The 24,173-nt window shown below is 44.6% G+C and overlaps 1 protein-coding gene and 1 long non-coding RNA gene across 9 annotated transcripts in view; one reads left to right on the forward strand and one right to left on the reverse strand.

The window, feature by feature from the left end:
* The window catches only part of LOC121822417 (uncharacterized), a 29,407-nt gene extending 13,718 nt beyond the window's left edge, over nucleotides 1-15,689 (reverse strand). Inside the window, exons 1-2 of one of the 4 annotated variants that reach the window (XR_006063507.2) lie at nucleotides 15,218-15,689; nucleotides 13,340-13,868 (exon numbers count right to left, since the gene is read on the reverse strand). This is a non-coding gene — a long non-coding RNA (uncharacterized LOC121822417). Of the gene's footprint in view, nucleotides 1-13,339; nucleotides 15,000-15,217 lie in introns of those variants that run through there. The other 3 variants (XR_006063509.2, XR_013044410.1, XR_013044411.1) reach the window with 3 other exon arrangements.
* A 3-nt stretch (nucleotides 15,690-15,692) lies between these two features.
* The window catches only part of Ptgr2 (prostaglandin reductase 2), a 30,261-nt gene continuing 21,780 nt past the window's right edge, over nucleotides 15,693-24,173 (forward strand). For 2 of the 5 annotated variants that reach the window (XM_076551064.1, XM_076551065.1), the window contains exons 1-3: nucleotides 15,701-15,855; nucleotides 21,611-21,695; nucleotides 23,472-23,590. In XM_076551064.1, the coding sequence (XP_076407179.1) occupies nucleotides 21,659-21,695; nucleotides 23,472-23,590 (156 nt within the window). In that variant the 5' untranslated portion in view covers nucleotides 15,701-15,855; nucleotides 21,611-21,658. Of the gene's footprint in view, nucleotides 15,856-17,807; nucleotides 17,881-21,610; nucleotides 21,696-23,471; nucleotides 23,591-24,173 lie in introns of all 5 variants that reach the window. The other 3 variants (XM_076551062.1, XM_076551061.1, XM_076551063.1) reach the window with 3 other exon arrangements.

The raw sequence follows: 24,173 nt of genomic DNA on the forward strand, positions 1-24,173 counted from the left end.
ACTAACAGAGACCCACTGGAATAGAGAATGAGTTACAGCAAGTCGTCCAGGGGATGATGTACAACAGACACTTTTGGCTTCAAATGAGTGTTTATTGTTTGTTTTTTTGTTTTTTTGTTTTGTTTTGGTTTTTCGAGACAGGGTTTCTCTGTGGAGCTTTGCGCCTTTTCCTGGAACTCACTTGGTAGACCAGGCTGGCCTCGAACTCACAGAGATCCGCCTGCCTCTGCCTCCCGAGTGCTGGGATTAAAGGCGTGCGCCACCACCGCCCGGCCAAATGAGTGTATACGAAGCACACAGCAAGCAAAAGTCAAAGAGCAAGGGGCTGGGGAGGCGGCTCCGTGGGGGAAGGGGCTTTGCTGCACACGCCTGGCGGTTTGAGTTCGGCCCTTGCAGCCCACGTAAAGGCGGAAGGAGGGAACAGACTCAAGTCCTCTGATCTCTTGGAGTGCACCATGGAATGCAGACCCCCACACAATAAATAATACATTTTTTAAATTAAAAAACAACAGAACGTGTAACAAGAAGCAGATAAATAGAAGCATCAGATTGATGGTAAAATATACTCAACTCGGGCGCTTACAGCATCCAACAAACAGAAACTACTGAACGGTCTGAGAGAGCAAGCAGAGGTCACACCACACCACACAACAAACAGGGCTCGCCAACACCCAGCAGAAATGGCCTGGGGAGAGGCGGTCAGTAAGGAGTCCCTGACCGAGGTTTCTCCGTCAATGGGTTCTGGGCTCTCATCCTCTTCACAGACGTTTTATACCATGTGACAGACAACGGTAACCTCTGTTCACCAGGATTTCTCCCTTGGGCTGTCCTCAAGGCCATGGGGTCTCACTCTAGTCCACTGTTCTTTTTCCTTGTCACGGGGCCAGGGTGCGGGGGAGGGGGGGGACCAGCCCATCCCTGAACAAGGGATCTGGGGCGGGGGTGGGGAGGTGGGGGTGGGGACACTTTGAAACAAACACGCTTGGATCTGGAGAGACAGGGAGTCCACTTCGCTTCCAGGGCCACTTCCCGACAGGCTGAAACAACACGTGACTTTTTACCAAAGCAATTTCCTGGTGGTTAACTATCAAAAGTCGCACCGTAGGCTCATCTTCCTTGGCCTCCCTACAGCCTTGGGTGCTGTCAACTTCGTGGTCTTTTTTTATTGTTTTGTGGAGCTGGGGGTGGTATTCACAGCCTTGGGCATGTTAAGGCTAACATTCCACCACTGAACTGTACCGGAAGATGTGCGTGCGTGCGTGCGTGCGTGCGTGCGTGCGTGCGTGTGTGTGTGTGTGTGTGTGTGTGTGTGTGTGTGTACTTGTACATGCATGTGTGGAGGCCAGAAATTGACATCATGTGTCCTCCTCAATTCTTCTCTTATTTTTTGAGGTAGGGTCCCTTACTGAATCTGAGCTAGACTGGTTGACCAGTGAGTGAGCCCTCCAGCATCCTCCCGCCTCAGCCTCCTCCTGCCTCTGCCTACCCCTCAGCAAACCTGGGGCTAGAACCACGCCTGGATTCCTACATGGGTGATGGGGACCCGAACTCTGGTCCTCATGTTTGTGCGCTACTTTGCCTCCTGAGCTTACTCTCCACGCCCTCAGAAGCAGCCCCTTCCTTTGACCTCTTGGCGTACTGCCGCTCCACTTTCCCTCCCCATCTCTGCGCATCCTCTCCTTGTTTCTTCGAGGACTCTTTTTCTATTTTTCTGCATTAGTTATGCTCTCTCCTTCCAACACGAGCTGAGCCCCAGGGATCAAACTCAGGCCGTCAGGTTTAGAGACCAGTGCCTTAATCCACCGAGTCCAAATCCCTTGTTTCAAACTTTATTTCAGTTACCAGAACACACTGCTTCCTTTTGTCTCCAGACTTGCACACACGGTGTTCTCACAGTCTGGGTCCGTTTTTGTTGGTTTCCAGGCAGTTCTCACACTGTAGCCTAGGATGGCTAGAACTCACTGTGTAGATGAAGCTGACCTCAGACTTAGCAGCTGGCCTTGATCCTCAGGTTTGGTCAGCAGCCATCTGTAACCCATTCTTCCGGCTGTCTGTCCATCCGTAACTGCTAGCCTAATCTGGCCTGTCATTTTCCATATTTAGTCCAAACCCCATTTCCTCTGACAGGTCTTAGTACCTGCTAACCTCTCTTCCCTCAACGCCTGCCTTGTCAGGATCAGGCTCTCTTCTGATGTGTTCCCACAGTATCCTGTACATTGTAGTGAGATACTGAACTATAGTTATGATATCTTGTGAAAGTATTCCTAAAATACTTGAATAGCTAAAACTACCTTGGGTCAACTGGCCTCTGGTCACTTAGATCTGCCATAAATTCCTAGAGCAAACAATGTATCCCTGACCTAAAGGTTATGGGAACCATCTGACCACTTAATTACTATCTCTCTGCTTCTGTAAACAAGGTTTGCTTGCTGCAGATGTCCAGAGCTGCCTTTCTGTATACATCTCAATTGCAGTTTTTGTCTTTAAAAACCAGAACAAGCTGGAGGTCAGGCTACTTCCCACTACTCTGCCTGGGACAGCCCTGCTGGTGGTAAATAAGGACTCCATGTGAGTCTTGTTTGGGCATCTCTAGAATTTTACTCTTCAGGTACCCCACAACTGTGATGAACAGTCTTATTAAATAAGAAACACAGAGCCAATTGCAGACTTAAAAGCCCAAGAGGTCAGAGCAGTAGCTGAGAGCTGAGCTTACCCTTCGCTGCCGCTGCTGTCCTTCCTCTCAGCAAGTGTGCTACTTCCTGTGTATCTGTCTTTTTATAGACTTTCTGTTCTGCCTTCTCGATGGTTGTAAACCCAACCACATGACTCCTTGTCACTGCCTGTCTGTACAGACCTCCAGGTCTTCTATGGCTGGTATTGAGATTAAAGGCATGTGTCTCCATGCTGGTGGTGTCCTTGAACACACAGAGATCTGCCTGTCATGTGGTCGGGATTAAGGGTGTGTGCTACCACTGCCAGACTTCTGCTATGGCTTGCTATCAGTTCTGACCCCCAGGCAACATTATTTATTAACAAACAAATAAAATCACATTTCAGTACAAATAAAATATCACCATACACAACAACATCACTTACTGTAGCTGGAGACACTGTATATAACTGACTGCCAGATGTCTTGTTCACAGTCCCTTTTAGACAAAGCTTGAGGAAGGAGTTCCTACTCATGCCTTTCCTGTTCACTACTGGACAGCACATTTCCTACATTTGCTCAGTGAACCAGTGAATAAATGAATGAATGAATCTATTGTCTATTTTGCTCACTTGGGTTCTTTCTTTGTTTGTTTTTTGGACAGGGTTTCTCTGTGTAGCCCTAGTACTCATTTGGGTTTTGGTTTTTTGTTTGTTTGTTTTTTTTTCCAAAACAGGGTTTCTCTGTGAAACAGTCCTGGCTGTCCTGGAACTCACTCTGTAGACCAGGCTGGCCTCAAACTCAGAGATCCACCTGCTTCTACCTCCCAGTGCTGGGATTAAAGGCGTGCGCCACCACTGCCCCAGCTCATTTGAGTTCTTAACTGTATATAATCTTTCTTTCTAACAAGATTGTAACTTCCAAGGGTCAAGGACTCTTGCATTTCTATGACACAATATTTAGCACTTCTATATGGGTAAGTATCTAAGAAACATCCATTTGTTAAGTACATAACATGTGTTCGTTCACATGTTTAGAATGAAGAATGAAGACTAGACAGATATGACCTTAATCATAAAGAAAACCCTAATATATTAGTTTTTTGTTCTTTGCTTTTTTTCCTTAGACAGGGTCTCACTATGCAGCCTTGGCTGGCTTGGAACGTCTTATGTAGACCACACTGCCCTCAAATCATGGCCGATCTACCTGCCTCTGACTCCCAAGTGCTGGAATTAAAGTCATGCACCACAATGCTCAGCCTCTGAGCCGCCAGTGTATTAATTTCTTAGTAAAGGATTGCTGTATTTCCAATTGTTAAAAAGTTGAGGAAAGGGAAGGAGAGATAGCTCAGCGGTTAAGAGCACTGGCTGCTCTTCCAGAGGTCCTGAGTTCAATTCCCAGCAACTACATGGTGGCTCACAACCATCTGTAATGAGATCTGGCGCTCTCTTCTGGCCTGCAGGGATACAGACAGAACACTGTATACATAAATAAATACACCTTATTTGTTTATTTGTTTGTTTAGTTAGTTAGTTAGTTAGTTTTTCGAGACAGGGTTTCTATGTAGCTTTGGAGCCTGTCCTGGAACTCACTCTGTAGACCAGGCTGGCCTTGTACTCACAGAGATCCACCTGCCTCTGCCACCCAAGTGCTTTCATTAAAGGTGTGTGCCACCGCCTGCCCGGCTGGAGTGCATTTTTTAATTATCGAATGATGGAGGAGTGCCCAGCCCATTGTGGGTGGTGCCATCCCTGGGCTGGTGGTCCTGGGTTCTGTAAGAAAGCAGACTTAGCAAGCCACAAAGAGCAAGCCAGTAAGCAGCACCCCTCCATGGCCTCTGCATCAGCTCTGCTTCCAGGTTCCTGTTCTGTTAGAGTTCCTGTCCTGACTTCCTTTGTTGATGAACAGTGATGTGGGAGTGTAAACCAAATAAACCCTTTCCTCCTCAGCTTGCTTTTGGTCATGGTGTTTCATCACAGCTGGTAACCCTAACTACATCAGTCTCCAACATGAAAAAGAGAGGAGAGAATAGATGAAACTAAACAATTCCTAGGGCCCAGTGTCTGCTCAGAGAGTAACTAGCTATCTTTTGGGCAATTTGTGTGGAACATCACCCTCATCCTAAGAATCTTATAACCGGAGACATTAACACGGAAAAAGCACAATATGCTTGTCTAACCATGCTTTATGTAATATAGTGTAACTATGCTTTGTATAATACAGGAGGCTTACAGTGAAGATCCAGAGACACAGGGGGTCACGAGGGGTACAGCTCAGTTGGTAGAGTCCTCTGCCTAACATGCAAAAGGCTTTGGTTTGATCCCCAGCAACGCAAAAACAGCAGGGGGTGTTGTAACACACACTTGTAATTCCAGCACTTAGGAGGTGGAGACGGGGTGGGGTGGGGGTGGAAGGGTGGGGGGATGCTGGGCGGGTGGGGGGGTGGGGGGGTGGTTCAGAAGATGAAGGTTATCTTTGACAACTTAGGAAGTTTGAGGACAGCCTGGGATGCATGAGACCCTATCTCAAAAAACAAAACCAGGCCAGGCGGTGGTGGCTCACGCCTTTAATCCTAGCACTCGGGAGGCAGAGGCAGGCGGATCTCTGTGAGTTCGAGGCCAGCCTGGTCTATAGAGCGAGATCCAGGAAAGGTGCAAAGCTACAGAGAAACCCTGTCTCGGAAAAAAAAACAAAACAAAAAAAACAATGAATAAACAAAGCCCATCAAAATGCAAAGACAGGAGGGGAAATGCCTGTTTTATGACTAGATTTATAAAATAAGCACAGCTACATAAAAATATTACTGGGGAGGGAAAAAAAGGTGAGTTGAAATAGAGATAATTGACAAATTTGAGCTCAGCCTGGGGTACAGGAGAATCTGTCTCAAAAAAGCAAAACAAGACAAAAGACAAAATAAAGAACCTCAACAGATACTCAGAATACCAAAGCATGACCCTGTGGGGTATTATTTTCTAAGCACTAATGGTAAAGGTCAGATGAAAGAGTATCTATTCCTCTTGTTACAGAAAAATCATTTTTAAAAAGAAAAGCTATGATTCATAGATATAATTAATACGTGCCACACTCAGGACGCAGCTCAGTGCTGGAGCACTTATTCAGCATGTAGTAGGCCATGGGTTTGACTCTCAGTACCTTAAGAAAAAAAATTGCCGGGCAGTGGTGGTGCACACCTTTAATCCCAGCACTCGGGAGGCAGAAGCAGGCAGATCTCTGTGAGTTCGAGGCCAGTCTGGTCTACAGAGCGAGATCCAGGACAGCCAGAGCTGTTACACAGAGAAACCCTGTCTTGAAAAGAAAAAAAAAACGGGTTGGCGATTTAGCTCAGTGGTAGAGCACTTGCCTAGCAAGCACAAGGCCCTGGGTTTGGTCCTCAGCTCTAGGAAGTAAAAAGAAAAAAAAAATGATCATGTGCTAAAGATTAACTGGTGAGGGAGCAGTAACCGCCAAAGCTGGCACCCAGACAGATGAATGGCAGTTAACTGTCTAATGGATGCCACGGTGCCATCTGGGTGAGGGGGAGGGGAAGCAGCAGTGTTCTAGGGCCCATTCTTATCTGCACTTCTATCGATAAGAATTTTTGCACTGTTTTGCAGCTGGACCATGTCCAACAAGCAAAGACGGTGTAAGAGGGGAAGACCTCAAAGACCTCATGGCATGATGCCTCTCTACTGTGGCCCGTTTCATTATTTTCCCAATATCAATCTTTTGCTCACTGGAAAGTAATCTTAAAAACCCATTTTAAAGTTTTCTTTTTTTCTCTCACAACTTTGCCTGACACAGATAGACCCTTAACTTGCCTTCTGACACAGAGCTTCAATATGTGACCTCTCAGTGCGGGTTCTGAAAATGAAGGGTGGGGTTGGGGATTTAGCTCAGTGGTAGAGCACTTGCCTAGCAAGCACAAGGCCCTGGGTTTGGTCCTCAACTCCGGGGGGGGGGGGGGCGGGGGAGAAAATGAAGGGCTTTGGAAGATTACATTAACCACATGTGGGTGAGGCCTCTGGGTGCCTCACATAACACCACGAAGCAGAATAAAACCTCATTCTAGACAGCTACCTGCATGCTCTAAAAGCCAGTCTGTTTGTCCTTTTTTAAAAATTTTAAAAGGTTTACTTATTTATGTGTATCTGTGCTTTGCCTCCATATATGTCCGTGCCTTGTGTACATGCCTGGTGCCTGTGGAGGTCAGAAGGGGATTCTTGAACTGGAGTTAGAGCTAATTGGGAGACATCATGTGGATATTGGGAATGGAACCTGGGTCCTCTGCAAGAGCAGTCACTGCTCTTAACCATTGAGCAATTTCCTCAGCTCCTGTGATTTGCCTTTTCTAGGCAACATTATGCTTTTGACATTTTGGATCTGGTATTATGTTTGTTACAAAACACTGGTGGATGAGTAGGAGGTGTATCCTAGGTGCAGAGAGCTTGCCCAGCGTGTGCAAGGCCCTGGGTTCATCCCTAGCCACAGTACAGGGGAAAAGATGACTCAGACTAAGTGAATAAGCTCTTTGCTGCATCTTTGTGTGTTGCTGTAATGGTGCACACGAGGGTCCTATCTGATGCTGTCATGCTTTCAAGAGCATGAACAATGCCAAATAGAAAGGCAAATGTCAGACTTACTGGGCTGTGCTCCAGAGTCACATTAGACACTGTGATGACGAGGCACAGTCACACTGGTGGGTCTGAGATCATCGATGCTCACAGAGTTGGGGAAATTGCTATGAACCTCGCAGCAATGCTGAACAAATGTGGAGTGATTCACCCCAGATTTAACGTACAGCTCAGATCCCTGGGAAAACGGCATAAAAATCCATGCCCATCCATCAGTTTGGCTGCATTGTATTGACAACCTCAGCTGGCGTTATGGACCACAAGGGAGACGGGGGAAGGCGGGGGGGGGGGGGGGGGGGGGGGGGGGGGGGGATCCTGGAACTCATTGTTTAGGAATGTAAAACAAACGTTCAAATAAAACTCATCAATGTGGAGGAAGGGAAGGAGGAGGAGGAGATGCAGGGGAAGAGGGAAGAAAGGAAAGGAGGAGCCGGGTGGTGATGGCGGCGGCGGCGGCGGCGGCGGCGGCGGCGGCGGCGGCGGCGGCGGCAGCAGCAGCAGCAGCAGCAGCAGCAGCAGCAGCAGCAGCAGCAGCAGCAGCGGCGCACACCTTTAATCCCAGCACTCGGGAGGCAGAGGCAGGTGGATCTCTGTGAGTTCGAGGCCAGCCTGGGCTACCAAGCTCCAGGAAAGTCGCAAAGCTACAACAGAGAAACCCTGTCTCGAAAAACAAACAAACAACCAAAAAAACAAAAAAAGAAAGAAAGAAAGAAAGGAAAGGAGGAAATAAGTGTTTGGTTGGTACCAAGAGTAGGGATCAGTTGTGTGAGTATGGTTCATTATTAATTATTATACAAGTCCCAGTTATCTATCCATAGAAACTATATACACAATCAAGCTCAGAGGTTATCAACACATGGCAGCAAATTTAGTAATTTAGAAAAAAAAATTCCTAAGAAAGGTAATTTTATTTAAGTGAACAGAAGCCTCTTTGTGACAATTTAAAAAAATGGAGTCATCATCAGCTACATTGGGAGTCTGAGGCCAGCCTAGGATACATTGAGAGTTCCAGGACATTCAGGGTGACATAGTGAGACCCTGTCAAAAAGACAAACAAAAGCCGGGCGGTGGTGGCGCACGCCTTTTATCCCAGCACTCGGGAGGCAGAGCCAGGCGGATCTCTGTGAGTTCGAGGCCAGCCTGGGCTACCAAGTGAGCTCCAGGAAAGGCGCAAAGCTAAACAGAGAAACCCTGTCTTGAAAAACCAAAAAAAAAACCAAAAAAAAAAAAAAAAAAAAAGACAAACAAAACAAAACCAAACCCCAAACTAACCAACCAAACTAGCAAAACATAGGTTTCATTACATGGCCCAGGCTCCACTCAAACTCATATCCTCTCACCTTAGCCTTCCAAGAGCTTAAAATTATAGGTGAGGCAGAAAATCATGAGTTTAGCAATCTGGGACTGTACTTGGACTGCGTTATGTACAACTTCCTCTTCTACTAATGTACTTGGTCACCTAGCTCCTACAGTCTTCCTGGACAATAGTGTTTCTCTGCCCCTAATGACAATCAAATTTACACTATTTCCATTCAAATATATTCCCAATCTATCCTGGTCTATGTCGGGGCATAATCTAACCTGATCTGGCTTGGGATGCATGTGCAGTAAGACAAAACTATGTCCTTGTGTGAACTTCTAGGGAAAATCTTCTCTTCATCATCTTATGTCTATGCACAAAACCTGATGCATTAGGGGTAAGGCCATGCACAGCAGAAAATGAGTGTAAGACCTATAACCTATCAGTCAGAACAGAGAACCGCCTCATTACACCCATCAGCAACTAAACTCTCTCTCTCGACTTTTATACAAGAATGTCCCCACTGATCCACTGCAGTGCCTTCGAACTTTTTTGTGATGCTTTAAATTCTCCATGCTGCCTGGCAATCTGTGTGGGCTTTATTTCAGTTCCTAGAGTGAGAATCTGGAAAACTCTCCTGCCCAGCCTTCAGCCTCCACATCCAGCTCCTCTTTCCTTCTCTGTAACACTGGGGTTGAATTAAGAGACACTTTCTCATTTTTTAAAACATTTTCTTTTTGGGATATATTTTTGTTTCCTGGGTTTTTTTGTGTTTTTTTGTTTTGTTTTGTTTTTTAGACAGATTCTCAATTATATATATATATATATATATATATATATATATATATATATATATCTGAGATTATTTGAGATTCAAAAATAACTAATCTTGTGACTATGGCCAACTGAAAAGATCAGCAAATCCAACTCCTTAAAACGAATCAAAACTATGAAGATGGACAAGTTTATTCTAAGCAGTCATCTGTGTTCTGAAAACAGACCAGAGGAACAAACACCTGAGAAGACTTCATGCCTGAAGAACTGCTGGGCTCCTGCTGAATCTGAGGAGTGGGAGATGCTCTGACCTGGGCCTATTCCCATCCCACCTCCCCACAACTCAGTGTGTAAAGGTTCTGGCAGAGGCAGGCAAATCTCTGAGTTCAAGGACAGCCAGGGCTACACAGAGAAGAAACCCTGTCTAGAGGGAAAATAATAATAATAATAAAAAAAGATAGGCAGCTCTTTTGCAGTTGAAGGAAGTACAACTTAGAAGGAAGGACCATGTCCATACTTGGTGACTGTCAATCAATGTGACTTCTCACAGGCAGGTCACCAAAAAGGAGGTCAAAGGGCTGGATCTACTAGCCTGAGGCTACAGTTATGGTGGGTCCATACACTGCTGAGGGTGAACATCTGTAAAGAAAGCCCATGCCCCACTGACGCTGTGGCTGCCCCTATATAATATTGATCCTAAAAGCTTTTTATTCAGGGTCCAATTTAGGGAATTAAATGGGGGAAATGGAACATCAAACATTATAAAATTCCTTAGAAATCAGAAGAGAGACCGAGGAAGTAGGTCAGAAACAGAGGACATGCTTAGCACACGCAATGACCTGGATTCAGTCCTCAGCACATGTGGTGCTCGTACAAGACTGCCGCATCTGTCCTGGCCAGGTTCTCCCTTCCCCACCCCCTCTCCCACGTGCTGTGGGGAAGCAGCAGGCATTAGTACATGCATGTTCTTAGTCAGTTGCTAGCTCTCCCGTTGGACTAACACAGTCTTCTGGAGAGGAGCTGAGGGAGGATGAAAGTCAGTAAGGAACTGGACCTCCAATTAATCTAACAGCTTGTGACTAGAAGGCCAGGTAAGAAAGCCTGGAAGCAAATCTTTCTGAGTCTTCTCCTGAGACCACAGCCTAGTGGGCAGTCTGACTGCAGAGACCTTTAACGGAGGTATCTAGCTAACAGTACTCCTAGATACCTGACCCAACTCCCAGGAAGAAATGTTGATTTGGTTTTGTTTTTGTTTTGGCGTTTGAGACAGAGTTTCTCCATGTAGTCTGGAACTCACTCTGTAGCCCAGGCTGGCCTCAAACTCAGAGATCCACCTGCCTCTGTCCCCCTAGTGATGGGATTAAAGGCGTGTGCCAACTCCCAGAAAAATGTTCATGTTTTAAGACACCAAGTTTGAGGGTGATGTGTATGTAGTAATAGACATAATACAATGGCCAATCTTTAAAGATTATTCCCTTTTGTTTTTTGTGATGCTGGATATCAAAACCAGGACTTGCATACTAGTCAAACCTTTTAAGAGTTTTTCAAGTTCACTTTTTTTGAACTGTGTTTCCAAAGGCAAACTGATATTAATAGAGAACATATACTTAGGAGACAGAGAGAGGCAGGCAGATCTCTGTGAATTTGAGGCCAGCCTGGTCTGAGTTCCAGGACAGCAAGCTACAGAGTGAGAACCTGTCTAGTCTCAAAAAAAATATGGAACATAAATTGGCAATCTTTTTTTGTTTGTTTGTTTTCGAGACAGAGTTTCTCTGTGTAGTTTTGGTGTCTGTCCTGAATCTCGACCAGGCTGGCCTCGAACTCACAGAGATCTGTCTGGCTCTGCCTCCCGAGTGCTGGGATTAAAGGCATGGGCCAGATTTTGAATTTTTAAGGTCAAGTTCTGGATTCCATTAGTCTACATTCCAAGCAAAAAGTAGGCTAGTGAAACTGAATTTTACTAGCAGAAGTGAAAGAAGAAGTGAAAATACTTTTATGAATAACATGGGAATGTGAACTTATTAAAGTCTGTAAGATCAGTCTTGCATTAGGAGCTATGGGAGAGAAAATTACAGTATGAAATGATCAGATTCCTTACAGGTAATGACTTTCACTGAAGGCAACTGGGGAGATTTCCGGTCCAACAGGAGGCAATTCTAAGATCCTACAGCTGACTTCCTGTGGATTTCACCGCCACCTTCTCCCAGCCCTTTTTTCCTTCCTTCCGTGGATCTTGAAGGCATTTCCTAGTAAACAGCCAGCACATTCAACTTCTACTTACAGCATGCTTTCCGTCTCTAGGGCACCCCTGACAGAGATTATTTTTCCTAGAGGCAGGAAGATTACTGTGATTTGAGGCCAGTTTGGTCTGCACAGTGAGTCACAGGACAGCCAGGGCTACACAGTGAGACCCTGCTTCCAAAAACAAGACCAAACAAACAAAAACACTTAATTTTCTGGGGCTGCAGAGGTGACTCAGCAGTAAGGAGACTTCATACTCTTTTGGAGGACTGCAGTTTGGTTCCCAGTATCCACATCAGATGGCTCACAACTGTCTGCAACTCTAGCCCCAGAGGATCCAATACATAAAATAAAAATAAAAAAACTTTTAAAACAAATTTTTTTTCCTAAATGCTCAATTTGGCCAATACTGTACACACTTAAGGATGAATTCAGAATTGTATTACATCATTTTTTTCAGCTACGGTACTAAGTTCATGCAATAATAAAAGATAATGTAAAATCTTTTATAATAATAATTTATGATAATGTATAAAGCAAATCCATGCAGACAGAAAGTAGATTAACGGTTAGTAGGAGCTGGAAAAGGTACTTGCTAATAGGTAGAGAATGATTTAAAAAAATTATAGACTCAGAAAATGTGGATAGTGACACAGCATTTGAATATTCTAAAAGTTGCTAGATTGTATAATATGTAGAATTGGTGCTGGAGAGCTGGCTCAGCAGTGAAAGGCATCTGTTGCTCTTACAGAGGACTTAGGATTGGTTCCCAGCACCCACATAGTGGTTCACAACCATCCATAACTCTAGTCCCAGGGGATCCAATGCCCTCATCTGACCTTCAAGGGCATCATGTACGCATCTGGTGTATGTGCATACATGCAGGCAAGACACTCAAACATATAAAATAAGTGTTGGGTTTTGATATGGGAATTATATCTCCATTAAAAATAAAACACATTATCTCTAGGATTTTCTGTTAGAGACAAGGTCTCATTTTATAGCTCTCAGTTGCTTCAAACTTGCAATTGTCCTGCTTCAGCTTCCAGAACGCCGGGATTACAGAGTGTGCGAGCGTGCTGAGCTCTCTAGCACGCATATGCAGTTTTTCCTTTTTCCTACTTTTTGTTGTTTTGGTGTGGGCACATATGTGTGTTGGTGGCCCAAGGTTGATGTTAGGAATTGTCCTTTCTTTTTAACCTTATTCATGGAACGAGGATCTCTCAACCTAAATTTGCTCTGGGGATCCTGTCTTTCCTGCTAAGCCTACCTGGCATTTCTCTGAGTTCTGGGGATCTGAACACCGGTCCTCACACTTACATGGCCAGTACTTTAACCACTGAACCATTTCCTCCCAGCTAGTAGCATATAATTGTTTGACATAGCTCTTATGAATAATATACGACCGACATTCATCAAGTACCTTGCAGGCCAGGTCTAATCTAAAGGCTCTGGGAGGCAGAGAAAAGCAGAGGCAGCAGTAATACACGGTCCTCCACTGTGTCACAGACGAATGGAGAGACAGGTGTGGCTTTTGTCTCCTACTTGATTGTGCTACTTCTTTAGAACATATGTTTGGGTTTGCATTTGTGTCATTAGGAGCAATTATCACTGCCATGAAAATGTATTTATTTAGCATCAAATTATCTCTGATGCATGGAGTGCTGTCTTGAGCGGGTTGGACACACTTTAATTCTTTCTCCTAAGTAATCTGCAGTCTGAAAGAGACGACGACACAGGAAGTCAAATGAAGTCATTTTAATTTTAAAAAACCATTTAGTGAATGAGTGTATAAACACATCAGATTAGATGTCTGTTTATTAGGGATGCCTGAGTGACACAATACACATCACAGTGACTTTACAGTAGGTTGAGGTGAGAAGTGTTGACACGTGCCTTTCGTTAAGTCTGGAAAACATTTAACCTCTGGAACTGGTTAAATGATGAGAGGTAGCACAGAGATCTACAGAGAAGGAAGAAAAGGGAATTCCAAACTCCCAGCAAATGTAGAAAAAAAGAATTAGGTATTTGGTCTCATTCGGGGACTTGTTTCTTTCCTTATTAGTTACTTAGTGATAACCACCATTTCCATATTAGTGAAATGGAAATGACTACAGTAACCTTGAAAATAAAATCAAAGCCAGCAGTGGTGGCCCACACATTTAATCTCAGCACTCAGAAGGAAGAGGCAGGTGCATCTCTGTGTGTTAGAAGCCAGCCTGGTTTACATAATGAGTTCCAGGACAGCCAGCCAGGTGTATGCAGAGGCACCCTGATGCAAAACAAAACAAAACAAAACGCATGAAAATTAAATCATATAAAGGAACAAATCATGGAATGCACGTTATAGTTCAAGTTAAGCACCACACAAACGATAGTAATCCTTAGTGTTAAGAGACAATCTAGAAGGGGGAAAAAACAAATGAAAATATTCCTGAACTCCTCCATTCAGTTTTGAACTGCTGGGACCTAGAACTCATTTTAAGGAGAAGAGGGGACCTCACATCAAAAAACCCCAAACCAAGTTTCTTCACTTTGAATTTTAGACCTAAGCTATAGACTACCTTTATTGTCTACCACCAATTTTATTCTATTGGAGCATTTCCTTTTTCTATGGTTCACTCATCTGACCACTAAGAGATCAGGTCCTGCCAGAAGGTATTTGTAAAGTGGTCACATTCTCCTAGCCCTTTCCTGAGGTTTTTCAAAGGAACTGAAAATGTTTGGATGTGCTTGCTACCAGGGTCTCCAGTTCGGTTTCATGGCTGCCCATTCGATGGTCGGCACTCATTTTTCAGCTATTCAACTTGTTTGTTTGGTTGGTTTTTCAAGACAGATTTCTCTGTGTAACCTTGGCTGTCCTGGAACTCTCTCTGTAGACCAGGCTGGCCTCGATCTCAGAGAGATTAACTCACAGGGATTAAAAGCATGCATCACCACCGACCGGCTTCCACTACTCTTATGCTATTCCAGGGTTAGTGCTGCGTCATTAGCTCTTGCTGGGATACAGTGTTAACAGTGATTTCTACAGCCGCCTAATTCAGAACAGTCTTTTAGGGTTTGTAGCTCCTGGAGATCCAAAATTATCCTAGAAACAAGCCTTGCTCAATCCAGTCCAGTTTATGAAAAAGGAGCTTAATGATTAAACTAAGAAATCAATACACATTCTAAACCATTTTTAACCAATTTGGAATGTGTGTGTGTGTGTGTGTGTGTGTGTGTGTGTGTGTATGTGTGCACATAAAAAGACTAAAGGTCCCTGGGCCAGCAGTCCAGAGAGAGCTAGCTTATAACTCCAGCGCTATCCTTAACTGGCTTCAAGGTAGACATCATATTCTCTAGGGTAGACATCATATCCTCTAAGGACGAGTCCAGTGTTTCCCCAACTTATGGCTCACGACCCCTTTGGGAGGTCAATCAAAACGAAAAAAAAAACAAAACAGATATTTACATTACAATTCATAACAGTGGCAAAGTTACAGACGTTAAGTGGCAACAAAATAATTTTATGGTTAGGGGTCGCCATAACATGAAAGCATTAAAGGGTCGCAGCTTTAGGAAGGTTGAGAACCCCTGCTCTAGTTTCCCCACCTACAAAACAAGGGTTAGGCTGGATGGTACCTGTCTCACGGTAAGTTCCCAGCCTAAGACGCCGTGAGTACAACATGAGCAAAATTCCTCCTTGGGGCTGGGGCTGTGGAGCGCCAGAGTCAGAGCGCCGGTGCAGACCGTGCCAGGCAGGGCGTGGGTTCGCGTCTGGGGGGAGCCGAGGAGGACACCCGGGACTTGACGGGAACTCACTGGATGTGAACTCTCCCGGTCCGGGCGGCGGGGGCGGCCGCGGAACACCACGGGGCGTTCATTTCTGTGAACTCCTGACCTAGACAAGCCACCCATCACGTATTCCAGCCACTTCTCACCGACCTCGGGGGTCCAGGGGGGTCCGGTCTGAACTTCAAAGCCCCGCCCTCCGGAGGGGGGGCGGAGCCGGGCTTAGTCCTGCGCTTGCGTAGTGTGGTTCTGGGGGGCCAAGGTCCAGCCGCCTGCCGGCCCCTTGCGGTTCATCCAATCCCGCGAGATCTCAAGCGGGTAGACGCGCAGGGGGTGGGGGAGTCAGTGCATCCGGGCATCGGAAGCTGCTAGAAGCCGGTCGAGGAGTCAGCTCCGCACCGGGGTGACCTGCGGGCGTCCTCGCCGAGCTCCGGGAGACACCGGCGGTATAGCCTGGGACTCTAGACTAGGGAGTGCCCAGCAAGCAGGTGCTCTTCGCTCTTAAGAGCTGTGAGGGTGAACGGCATGCAGTTGGGCATGATGGTTTGACCATCTATTGAGCACCGACTGTGTGCCACGCATAAGGGATATACTTAAATCATGTCAAACAAACAAACAAAAAAAGCTCTTGGTGCTGAGGATCTAGCACCAGTCGGCTCCAAATTCTGGTCAGCCGATTAATTTCTGTGAAGGTGGTTGGTAGTCAGAGCTACAGAGGGAGATTGGTTTCCGAGGAAGGAGGGAAGAACCGTGTAGGAATTCCCACATGATGGCAGGGAGGGCAGAGAGGGAGGGTCACCTGGGTCCTCTGGGGCAGAATGGTTGGACAAAATCCGGCTAAACACACGGCATATTTCACTGAAAGGTGTCGGGCCTGGGTTCGATCCCACAGCGTCGTACTGGGACGCTCATGTTGTAAAATGGTGTGTTTGCATGGCTTCAAGGGTGAGCGCCAAGTTGTGCGACCTTGGGCAGGTCATTCGGCCTCCTTTCGGCTTCTGGCAGAGGAGACGACATTTTCAACTTCATCGTGGCGGTGTTTGAGGAGGGAGTTGTATTTAAGCAAGCAAATTAATAATTTATTCTTTTCTGAACTGGGGATTGAACCCAGGACCCCTTCCCCCCCCCCCGCCCCCCATACATGCTAAGCAAGTGTTTTTTACTACTGGGCTGTATCTCCAGTTTGTTTTTTATTTTGAGACAGGTTCTCACGAATTTGCCCAGGCTGGCCTTGAACTTGCCATCCCAAGTCTACCCACTAACTGGGATTGCAAATGTACACTTAGCATGTCCAGAGCAGGCAAAACTCACTCACCCGGTTTTGGGACACCTGGAAACATTCAGGAACTAAGCTGAGACTTTTCCAAGGTCCCACTTGGCGGGAAACAACGTGTGCTCTGCTCTTGTGAATTCAGAGAGCTTTTCCTGACATTAGGTGGCTACGTAGACACTCGACATTTTTTTATGACTAACCAGATCTTTTTGTGGTATTATTTTGGAATAGTAACACCAGTTACAAACGCACTTAATTTAACAGACAAATGGGATTTGCTGAGGTTTACCCCACCCACCTCCACCTATGACTTTTCACCCACTGCCCTTCACGTCTTGAATTTGGTCTGTCTTATTTTAGATGGAAATTTTGTGAGTAAATCAAAGTTTCTTGTATAATTTGAGTGTGTTGGTTGTTACGCTGTTGAGAGAGATTGCAGTTATCCTTCATTAATTACTTGTATTTGGCACGTGAAGACTTCTGATTTAAAACAAAAAGAAGGAACTATAGTAGCACCCTTTTCATGATGACAAGCAGTGTTTATTTAGTCATTTCTGTTTGTGGTGCAGTGTTAGCAGACTGGTCTGCATAAGTTCGGAGATACTTCACCACTGAGCTATGTGCCAAATCATAGATTTTTATTTTTTATTTTGTAGATAGGATCTCCCATGTAGTTTAGGGGGTCTTCTACTTCAGATCCTCAGGCCTCAGCCTCTGGAGTCCTGGGATTACAGTACTATGCTGGTTATATTATACTAGGTTATGTTGTTTTTTGTTTTGTTTTGTCTTTTTGTTTTTTCGAGACAGGGTTTCTCTGTGTAGTTTTGGTGCCTGTCTGGATCTTGCTCTGTAGACCAGGCTGGCCTTGAACTCACAGAGATCTGCCTGGCTCTGCCTCCCGAGTGCCGGGATTAAAGGCATGTACCACCACCACTCGGCTGTTACGTTGTTTTTTTGACAGGGTCTCTTGTAGCCCAGTCTGGCCTTGAATTTATGTAGTCGTGGCTGGCTTTGAACTCAGTTCTCTTGCCTCTGCCTCCCAGGTGCTGGGATTACAGGTGGGAGGTATCACTGTAGGCTCTATTACGCATATTTTAGACAAATAAAGCATAATGCTGAAAGTAGAGAACAACAGAAAACTTGACTGTGTGATGGTCAACTTGACAGGATCCGGAGTCACTGAGTAGACAAGCTTCAAGACATCCCTGTGAGGAATTAGCTTGCATTGAAGTTCATTGAGGTAGGAAGACTCCCCTAAGGTTGGCACCATTTCCTGTGTTTGGGTCCTGGAGTGAATAAAAAGGACAAAGCTAGTTGGGCACCAGCATTCACTGTCCCTGGTTCTTGACTGTGGGTGTCTTGGGACCAGCTGCCTCAGGCGTCTGCTAGGACTTCTCCACAGTGGACTGTGCCCTTGAACCGGGAGGCAGAAAAAACGCTTTCTCCCTAAAGTGTCTTCTGTCAGGGTATTTCATCACAGCAACAGGAAAAGACACTGAGGTGACTTGGAAACACTCCTTTGAAAATTCAGCCATCACAGTACACTTAATAACCAAGGACAGTCTGACCCACTGTATTGGAATAAACTTTCTTTTTAATTTTTATGTGATTCCTGTACATGGTGATTCCGTAGAAATGTGCCTGGCTGGGTGTGATGAAAGGTACTTGTAGTCACAGATAGTTAGGAGGTGGGGACAAGGGAAGCGCTGGACTCAACTCTGGAATTTGAGTATGTAGCAGCCCCATCTCAAAAAAAAAAAAAAGTTCCCCACAGGACTAAATGATGTGATGAAATAAGATAGCACCACCTTGAAAGATTCCTGCTTCCACCCTCACTCCCTCCTCCCCCCAAAAAAGACTGAAAGCACTAGCCTCCCGTGTGCCAGGATCTGGGTTACAATCCCTAGTAGTGGGGGGTGGGGTGGGAAGGGAGAAAAATGAATCTCTTCAGGCCTCTAAATCTACCTGTCACCTTCAACTAAGAGGAGAAACTAGGAGAAAAAGTCTCATAACGCTGAGGAACCAGTCAGGACGTTCTCCAGACAAAAGAGTGAAGGAACAGAGCGACAATGGGTGAGGTACAAAGGAGCGAGGACCCCAGATGCAGTGGTCATCAGCTGTGAAAACATCCACCAGGCGTTTGGGCAGTTTGAGCACTAGATGTTAGGGGGTAATCCGTTACCTGTGCTGCTGATTCTGTTAATAATGGCACAGTGCTTAAGTTGCTTATAACTGAAGGATTTTTGAGTGAAACAGGACGATAATGGGATTTGCTTTAAGGGAAAGCTGGAGATTATTTTATCCTGAGGAAGTGTATCCCAAAGGAAGGAGCGAATTTGAGAGTAGCTAGCCATTTCCGCCACCACTAGTGAGATGACCAGTGTGCACATTAGAGAAACTAAAGGAATAGTGTGAGTTTCTGTGTTCATCATCCTATCTTACTGAACGTTACCAATATCAGACATGTAGTGCTTTTTTCTCTTTGAGTCCTGGGTTTCAGGCCTAGGACCTCATACATGCCAGGAAGTGCTCTACCCCTAAACTCTATCTCCAGTCCTAAACACGTTTTTAAAAATGTGCTATGTGTATGAGTGTTTGCCTGCATGTATGTGCATTAAGTGCCTGTCTCGTGCCCAAGGAGGCCGCAAGAGGGTACTGGATCCTCTGGAACTGGAGTTATATAGTTGTGAGCCACCATGTAGATGTTAGGAAGTGAACTCATGTCCTGTTAAGAGCAGCAAGTGCTCTTAACTGAGCGAGCCATGTCTCTAGTCCTGACACTTTGGTGCAAGAAGAAGACCGACTCTTGGAAATTGTCCTCTGACCACACATGGACAACACAGTATACATCCCCCCCCCCCAAATAAAAATATAAAACACAACAACAAACAACTCCAAACCCATGAGAAAAAGAAAGCTAGAAGGTGGATTTCTGGGGTTCCGTTGGCAGCCTGCAGCTATGGATGAGCTGTATACCAATGAAGAGACTCTGTCTCAGTGAACAAGGGGAATGACATCCAGGAAACAACACCTGAGGTTAAGCTCTGGCTCCCACACACATCTGCACACATGTACATCTACATACACACTCAGAACCACATGCACAACCCACACACATCTGTACATATGTACATCTACATACATTCTCAGAACACATGCACAAAAGAACCTTCCAAAAATTGGTTGAATTACAGTTGGAGAGGGTTGTTTTTTGTTGTGTTTTTGCTTATTTGTTTGAGACAGGGTTTCTCTCTGTAGCCCTGGTTGTCCTGGAACTCACACTGTAGACCAGGCTGGCCTTGAACCTGGAGATCTGCCTGCCTCTGCCTCCCGAGTGCTGGGATTAAAGGTGTGTACCATTATGTCCAGCTAAACAGATGTTAAAAAAAATTTTTTTTAATATATTTTGTGTGGGTGTCAGGGCTATGTGCATGCCATGGCACATGTGGAAATCAAAGGGTAACTTCTGGAAGTCATGTGGGTCCTGGAGATCAAATTCAGGTCATTAAGCTTGGCATCAGGAGCCTTTACCCACAGAGCCATCTTGCTGGCCCAAGCAGTTAAGTTTTTAGTTTGCTTTGTGATATTTGGGATCCCAGTCTGGTTGTGCATGTTAGGCAAGTGCTTTACTGCTGAGCTGCGTGTCCAGTTCCTAGGGTACTGCTTTTTATAGTTATAGCTTAACTGCCTAATTCTGGAGGAACATGAAATGGTTTTTTGTTGTTGTTGTATGTTTGTTTGTAATCAAGCCTTAGTAAGATACTTAATCCTGATGGCATGAAGACAGATGTCTCAGAATCATCCAAGCTTTTCCCCCTCCTCTTTCTTTCTTTTTTTTTAATTAATTAATTTATATATATATAATTTTACAATACCATTCAGTTCTACATATCAGCCACGGGTTCCCCTATTCTCCCCCCTCTCACCCCCTCCCCTTACCCCCAGCCCACCCCCCATTCCCACCTCCTCCAGGACAAGTCCTCCCCCAAGGACTGCGATCAACCTGGTAGACTCAGTCCAGGCAGGTCCAGTCCCCTCCTCCCAGACTGAGCCAAGTGTCCCTACATAAGCCCCAGGTTTCAAACAGCCAACTCATGCAATGAGCACAGGACTTGGTCCCACTGCCTAGATGCCTCCCAAACTGATCAAGCCAATCAACTCTCTCACCTATTCAGAGGGCCTGATCCAGCTGGGCTCTTTCTTCTTTTCTTTTCTTTTTTTTCTTTCTTTTTTTTTTTTTTTTTTTTTTTTTTTTTTTTTGGTTTTTCGAGACAGGGTTTCTCTGTGTAGTTTTGCGCCTTTCCTGGATCTCGCTCTGTAGACCAGGCTGGCCTCGAACTCACAAAGATCTGCCTGGCTCTGCCTCCCGAGTGCTGGGATTAAAGGTGTGCGCCACCACTGCCCGGCTTTCTTCCTTCCTTCCTTCCTTCCTTCCTTCCTTCCTTCCTTCCTTCCTTCCTTTCTAACTGGACTTAGTTGTTTCTCTCCATATGTTTACATTAGGAAGCAAGCTGATGGGAGAGTATTATATACGGTTTTAGTTTCTGCTCTTTTCAGTTCATGTGTGTTGGTGTTTGCCTGTGTGTTTGTCTGTACACCACATGCCTGCAGTGCCTGAGGAGAACAGAAGAGGGCGTCAGACCCCCCAGTACTGAAGTTGTGAGCTGCCCGGTGGTGCTGGGAACTGAACAACCTTGGGTCCTCTGGAAGAGCAGCCAATGCTCTAACCACTGGATCATCTCTCTAGCTCTTTTTTAGATTTTAAATACAGTTTTTCTCTCCATTCAGAAGCACAAATAGAGTTTTAAATTTTTCTTTCCTTGGTTTTTGGAGACAAGGTGTCTCTGTGTAACAGCCTTGACTGTCCTGGAACTCACTTTGTAGACCAGGCTGGCCTTGAACTCCGAGTTTTAAATTTGTTTTAATTGAATACTTCATATCTTTCTAATGATTTTTTTTTATAATTATAGGAATTATTTTCTATAGAAGTCTTGTGAGACCACTGCACAAATAGAGTGATGATTATACAAAGAGTGGTATTGAATTCCCGGCCTGGTATGTATTCTGTGATAAATGAACAATTGTGGTCTTTGGTAATTATTACTGGAAATGTAAGAATAAAAGCTAACATGATACTAGTTTGGTAAACTAAGGTAGTAAAGTAAATTAAGACTAGTACCTTTCAGATCTCTAAGTTTGAGACCAACCTAGTCTATAGAGCAAGTTCCATGATAGCCAGGTCTGCACAGAGAAGCCCTGATCCCCCCAAAATAAATAAAAATAAAACCCCAAAAAAACTAGTAAATGTATTAGATTAAACTTCTTAATGTCATATTCAGTTTTCAGATGTTAACTTTTCAAGGCCATTTGAATCATTGCATTTGAAAGGTTATATTGAAGTATATATATAATTTTGGTTTTTTTTTCCCTTGTGGTAGGTATAACTGATTGTTAACATTTGCTTTTCTGTTTTATGTGACATTCACCATCTTATGTCAGTACTGATATCTACCTGGTCATAGAAACGTAGGTGTGGAAATAATCCACGAAGTGTGGCCTTGTTTTGTTGCTCGCCTGCCGTGTTTTCTGCCCTCGGTTTTAGTACATGAACAGTTGGCTTAACACCTTTACATTGGACCCCACCTTGGAAATCTGATGGTTCTGGAAAAGAAGTTTGCTCTTGTTCAGCATAATTCAAGATGAATACACTTCAGTGCTGATTACTTCTGCTTAAGCATTTTTCTTACACCTCAAGATTTCTAGTTACTTTATAAAGACTATAAAAACAAAATAGTAAATGTCCATGTAAGCCTCTGCTTGTTTCTTAAGATGAAGATGGAAGATTATGTAAATTTATTTTGGCTTTTCTGTTACTTTGTCAATTTTAACTCCATAATTAAAAGAAAAAAGTTGAGTTCATTTTTTATTTCTGGATAATTTATTTTTATTTTATGTGAATAGGGGTTTTACCCACATGTCTGTCTGTGTACCATGTGCATGTAGTGCCCATGGAGGCCAGAAGAGGGCAATGGATCCCCTGGGACTGGAGTTAAAGATGTTAGGGGCTGTGTAGGTATTGGGAATCAAACCTCAGACCCCTGGAAGATCAGCAGATGCTCTTCCCCGGTCATTTTGTTGTCTCACCCCTGGCCCCTAGCCTTCTATCCCCCCACCCTTCCTGTTTTTTTTTTTTTAAAGAGAAGGTCTTTTTTTTTAAATTTTTATTTGCATTGGTGTTTTGCTGCATGTATGACTGTGTGAGGATATCAGATCTTGAGTTACAGACAGTTGTGAGCTGCCATGTGGGTGCTGGGACTTGAACCCAGGACCTCTGGAAGAGCAGTCAGTGCTCTTAACCACTGAGCCATCTCTCCAGCCCCTAAAGAGAAGGTCTTATTGTGTAGCGCTGGATGGCCTGGAACTCACCATATAGACTATACTATCCTCAAATTCACTGCCTCTGCCTCCTGAGTGCTGAGATTAAAAGGGTGCCCCCCCATCTGACCACACAAGAGAGTGGGATTTTTCATTTTCACAGTCTTCCTATCATTTTGAAACAGAACATATTATTTACCTATAATCACTTTTTTAAAAACAAAATTAGTTTACAAGAGTATTTCTGATGATGATGATCAAGAATGATGAGAATTAAAAAAAAATATGCTGAGTTACTCTTGCTTGAATTAAAAGGGAGTACTTTAAATCCTAGGGTAACAGGAGGCAGAGGCAAGTCGATCTCTCTTGAGTTGGAGAACTCAGCCAAGGCTACATAGTGAGACTGTCTGGCCGGGGGAAGCAATGTGTTAACTTAATTTTTGATTGAAATTTTAGGGAAAAATGGTAATCCAGTGGCAGAGAATTTCAGGATGGAAGAAGTCAGTTTGCCAGATAATATCAATGAAGGACAAGTTCGAGTCAGAACTCTCTATCTCTCTGTGGATCCCTACATGGTAAGAAACAGGGTGTTGTAAGTTGATGAAAATAGTTCTGTTCTTGTATTTTAGTGTTGCAACTGAATTTTATTATGCTTTCTGTAGGACTAATAAATATTTGAGAAATCATGCCTTTTGTTGTTCTCTTCCTCCTCCTCTTCCTCCTCCTCCTCCTTTGTTTCTCTGTGTAACCCTGACTGTTCTGGAACTTGCTTTGTAGACCAGGCTGGCCTTGAACTCTGGCCACCACACCCATCTTAATACTGTCTTTTTAACACGGACATATACTTGGTGTGAAGAATCTCTCACGTGGGTTTTTTTTTCTTTTTCTTGGTTAATTTTGAGCATATTTCCATGGGACTATTGGCCATTTATATGTCTTCTTTGAAGAAAAATCTACCCAGAGTACATGAGCATCTTACAATTGAATCATTTGGGGCTGAAGAGACGGCTCAGCAGTTGAGAGTAATTACTGTTCTTGTGGAGAACCTGTATTCTATTCCCAACACCTACATGGTAGCTCACAGCTGTCTGTAACTCCAATTACATAGGGTTCAGTTCTCTTGTCAACTTTTCAGGCACCAGGTACACACATGGTGCA

The sequence above is a fragment of the Peromyscus maniculatus genome, chromosome 14, assembly GCF_049852395.1.
Source record: "Peromyscus maniculatus bairdii isolate BWxNUB_F1_BW_parent chromosome 14, HU_Pman_BW_mat_3.1, whole genome shotgun sequence".
In the NCBI taxonomy this organism is placed as follows: Eukaryota; Metazoa; Chordata; class Mammalia; order Rodentia; family Cricetidae; genus Peromyscus; species Peromyscus maniculatus.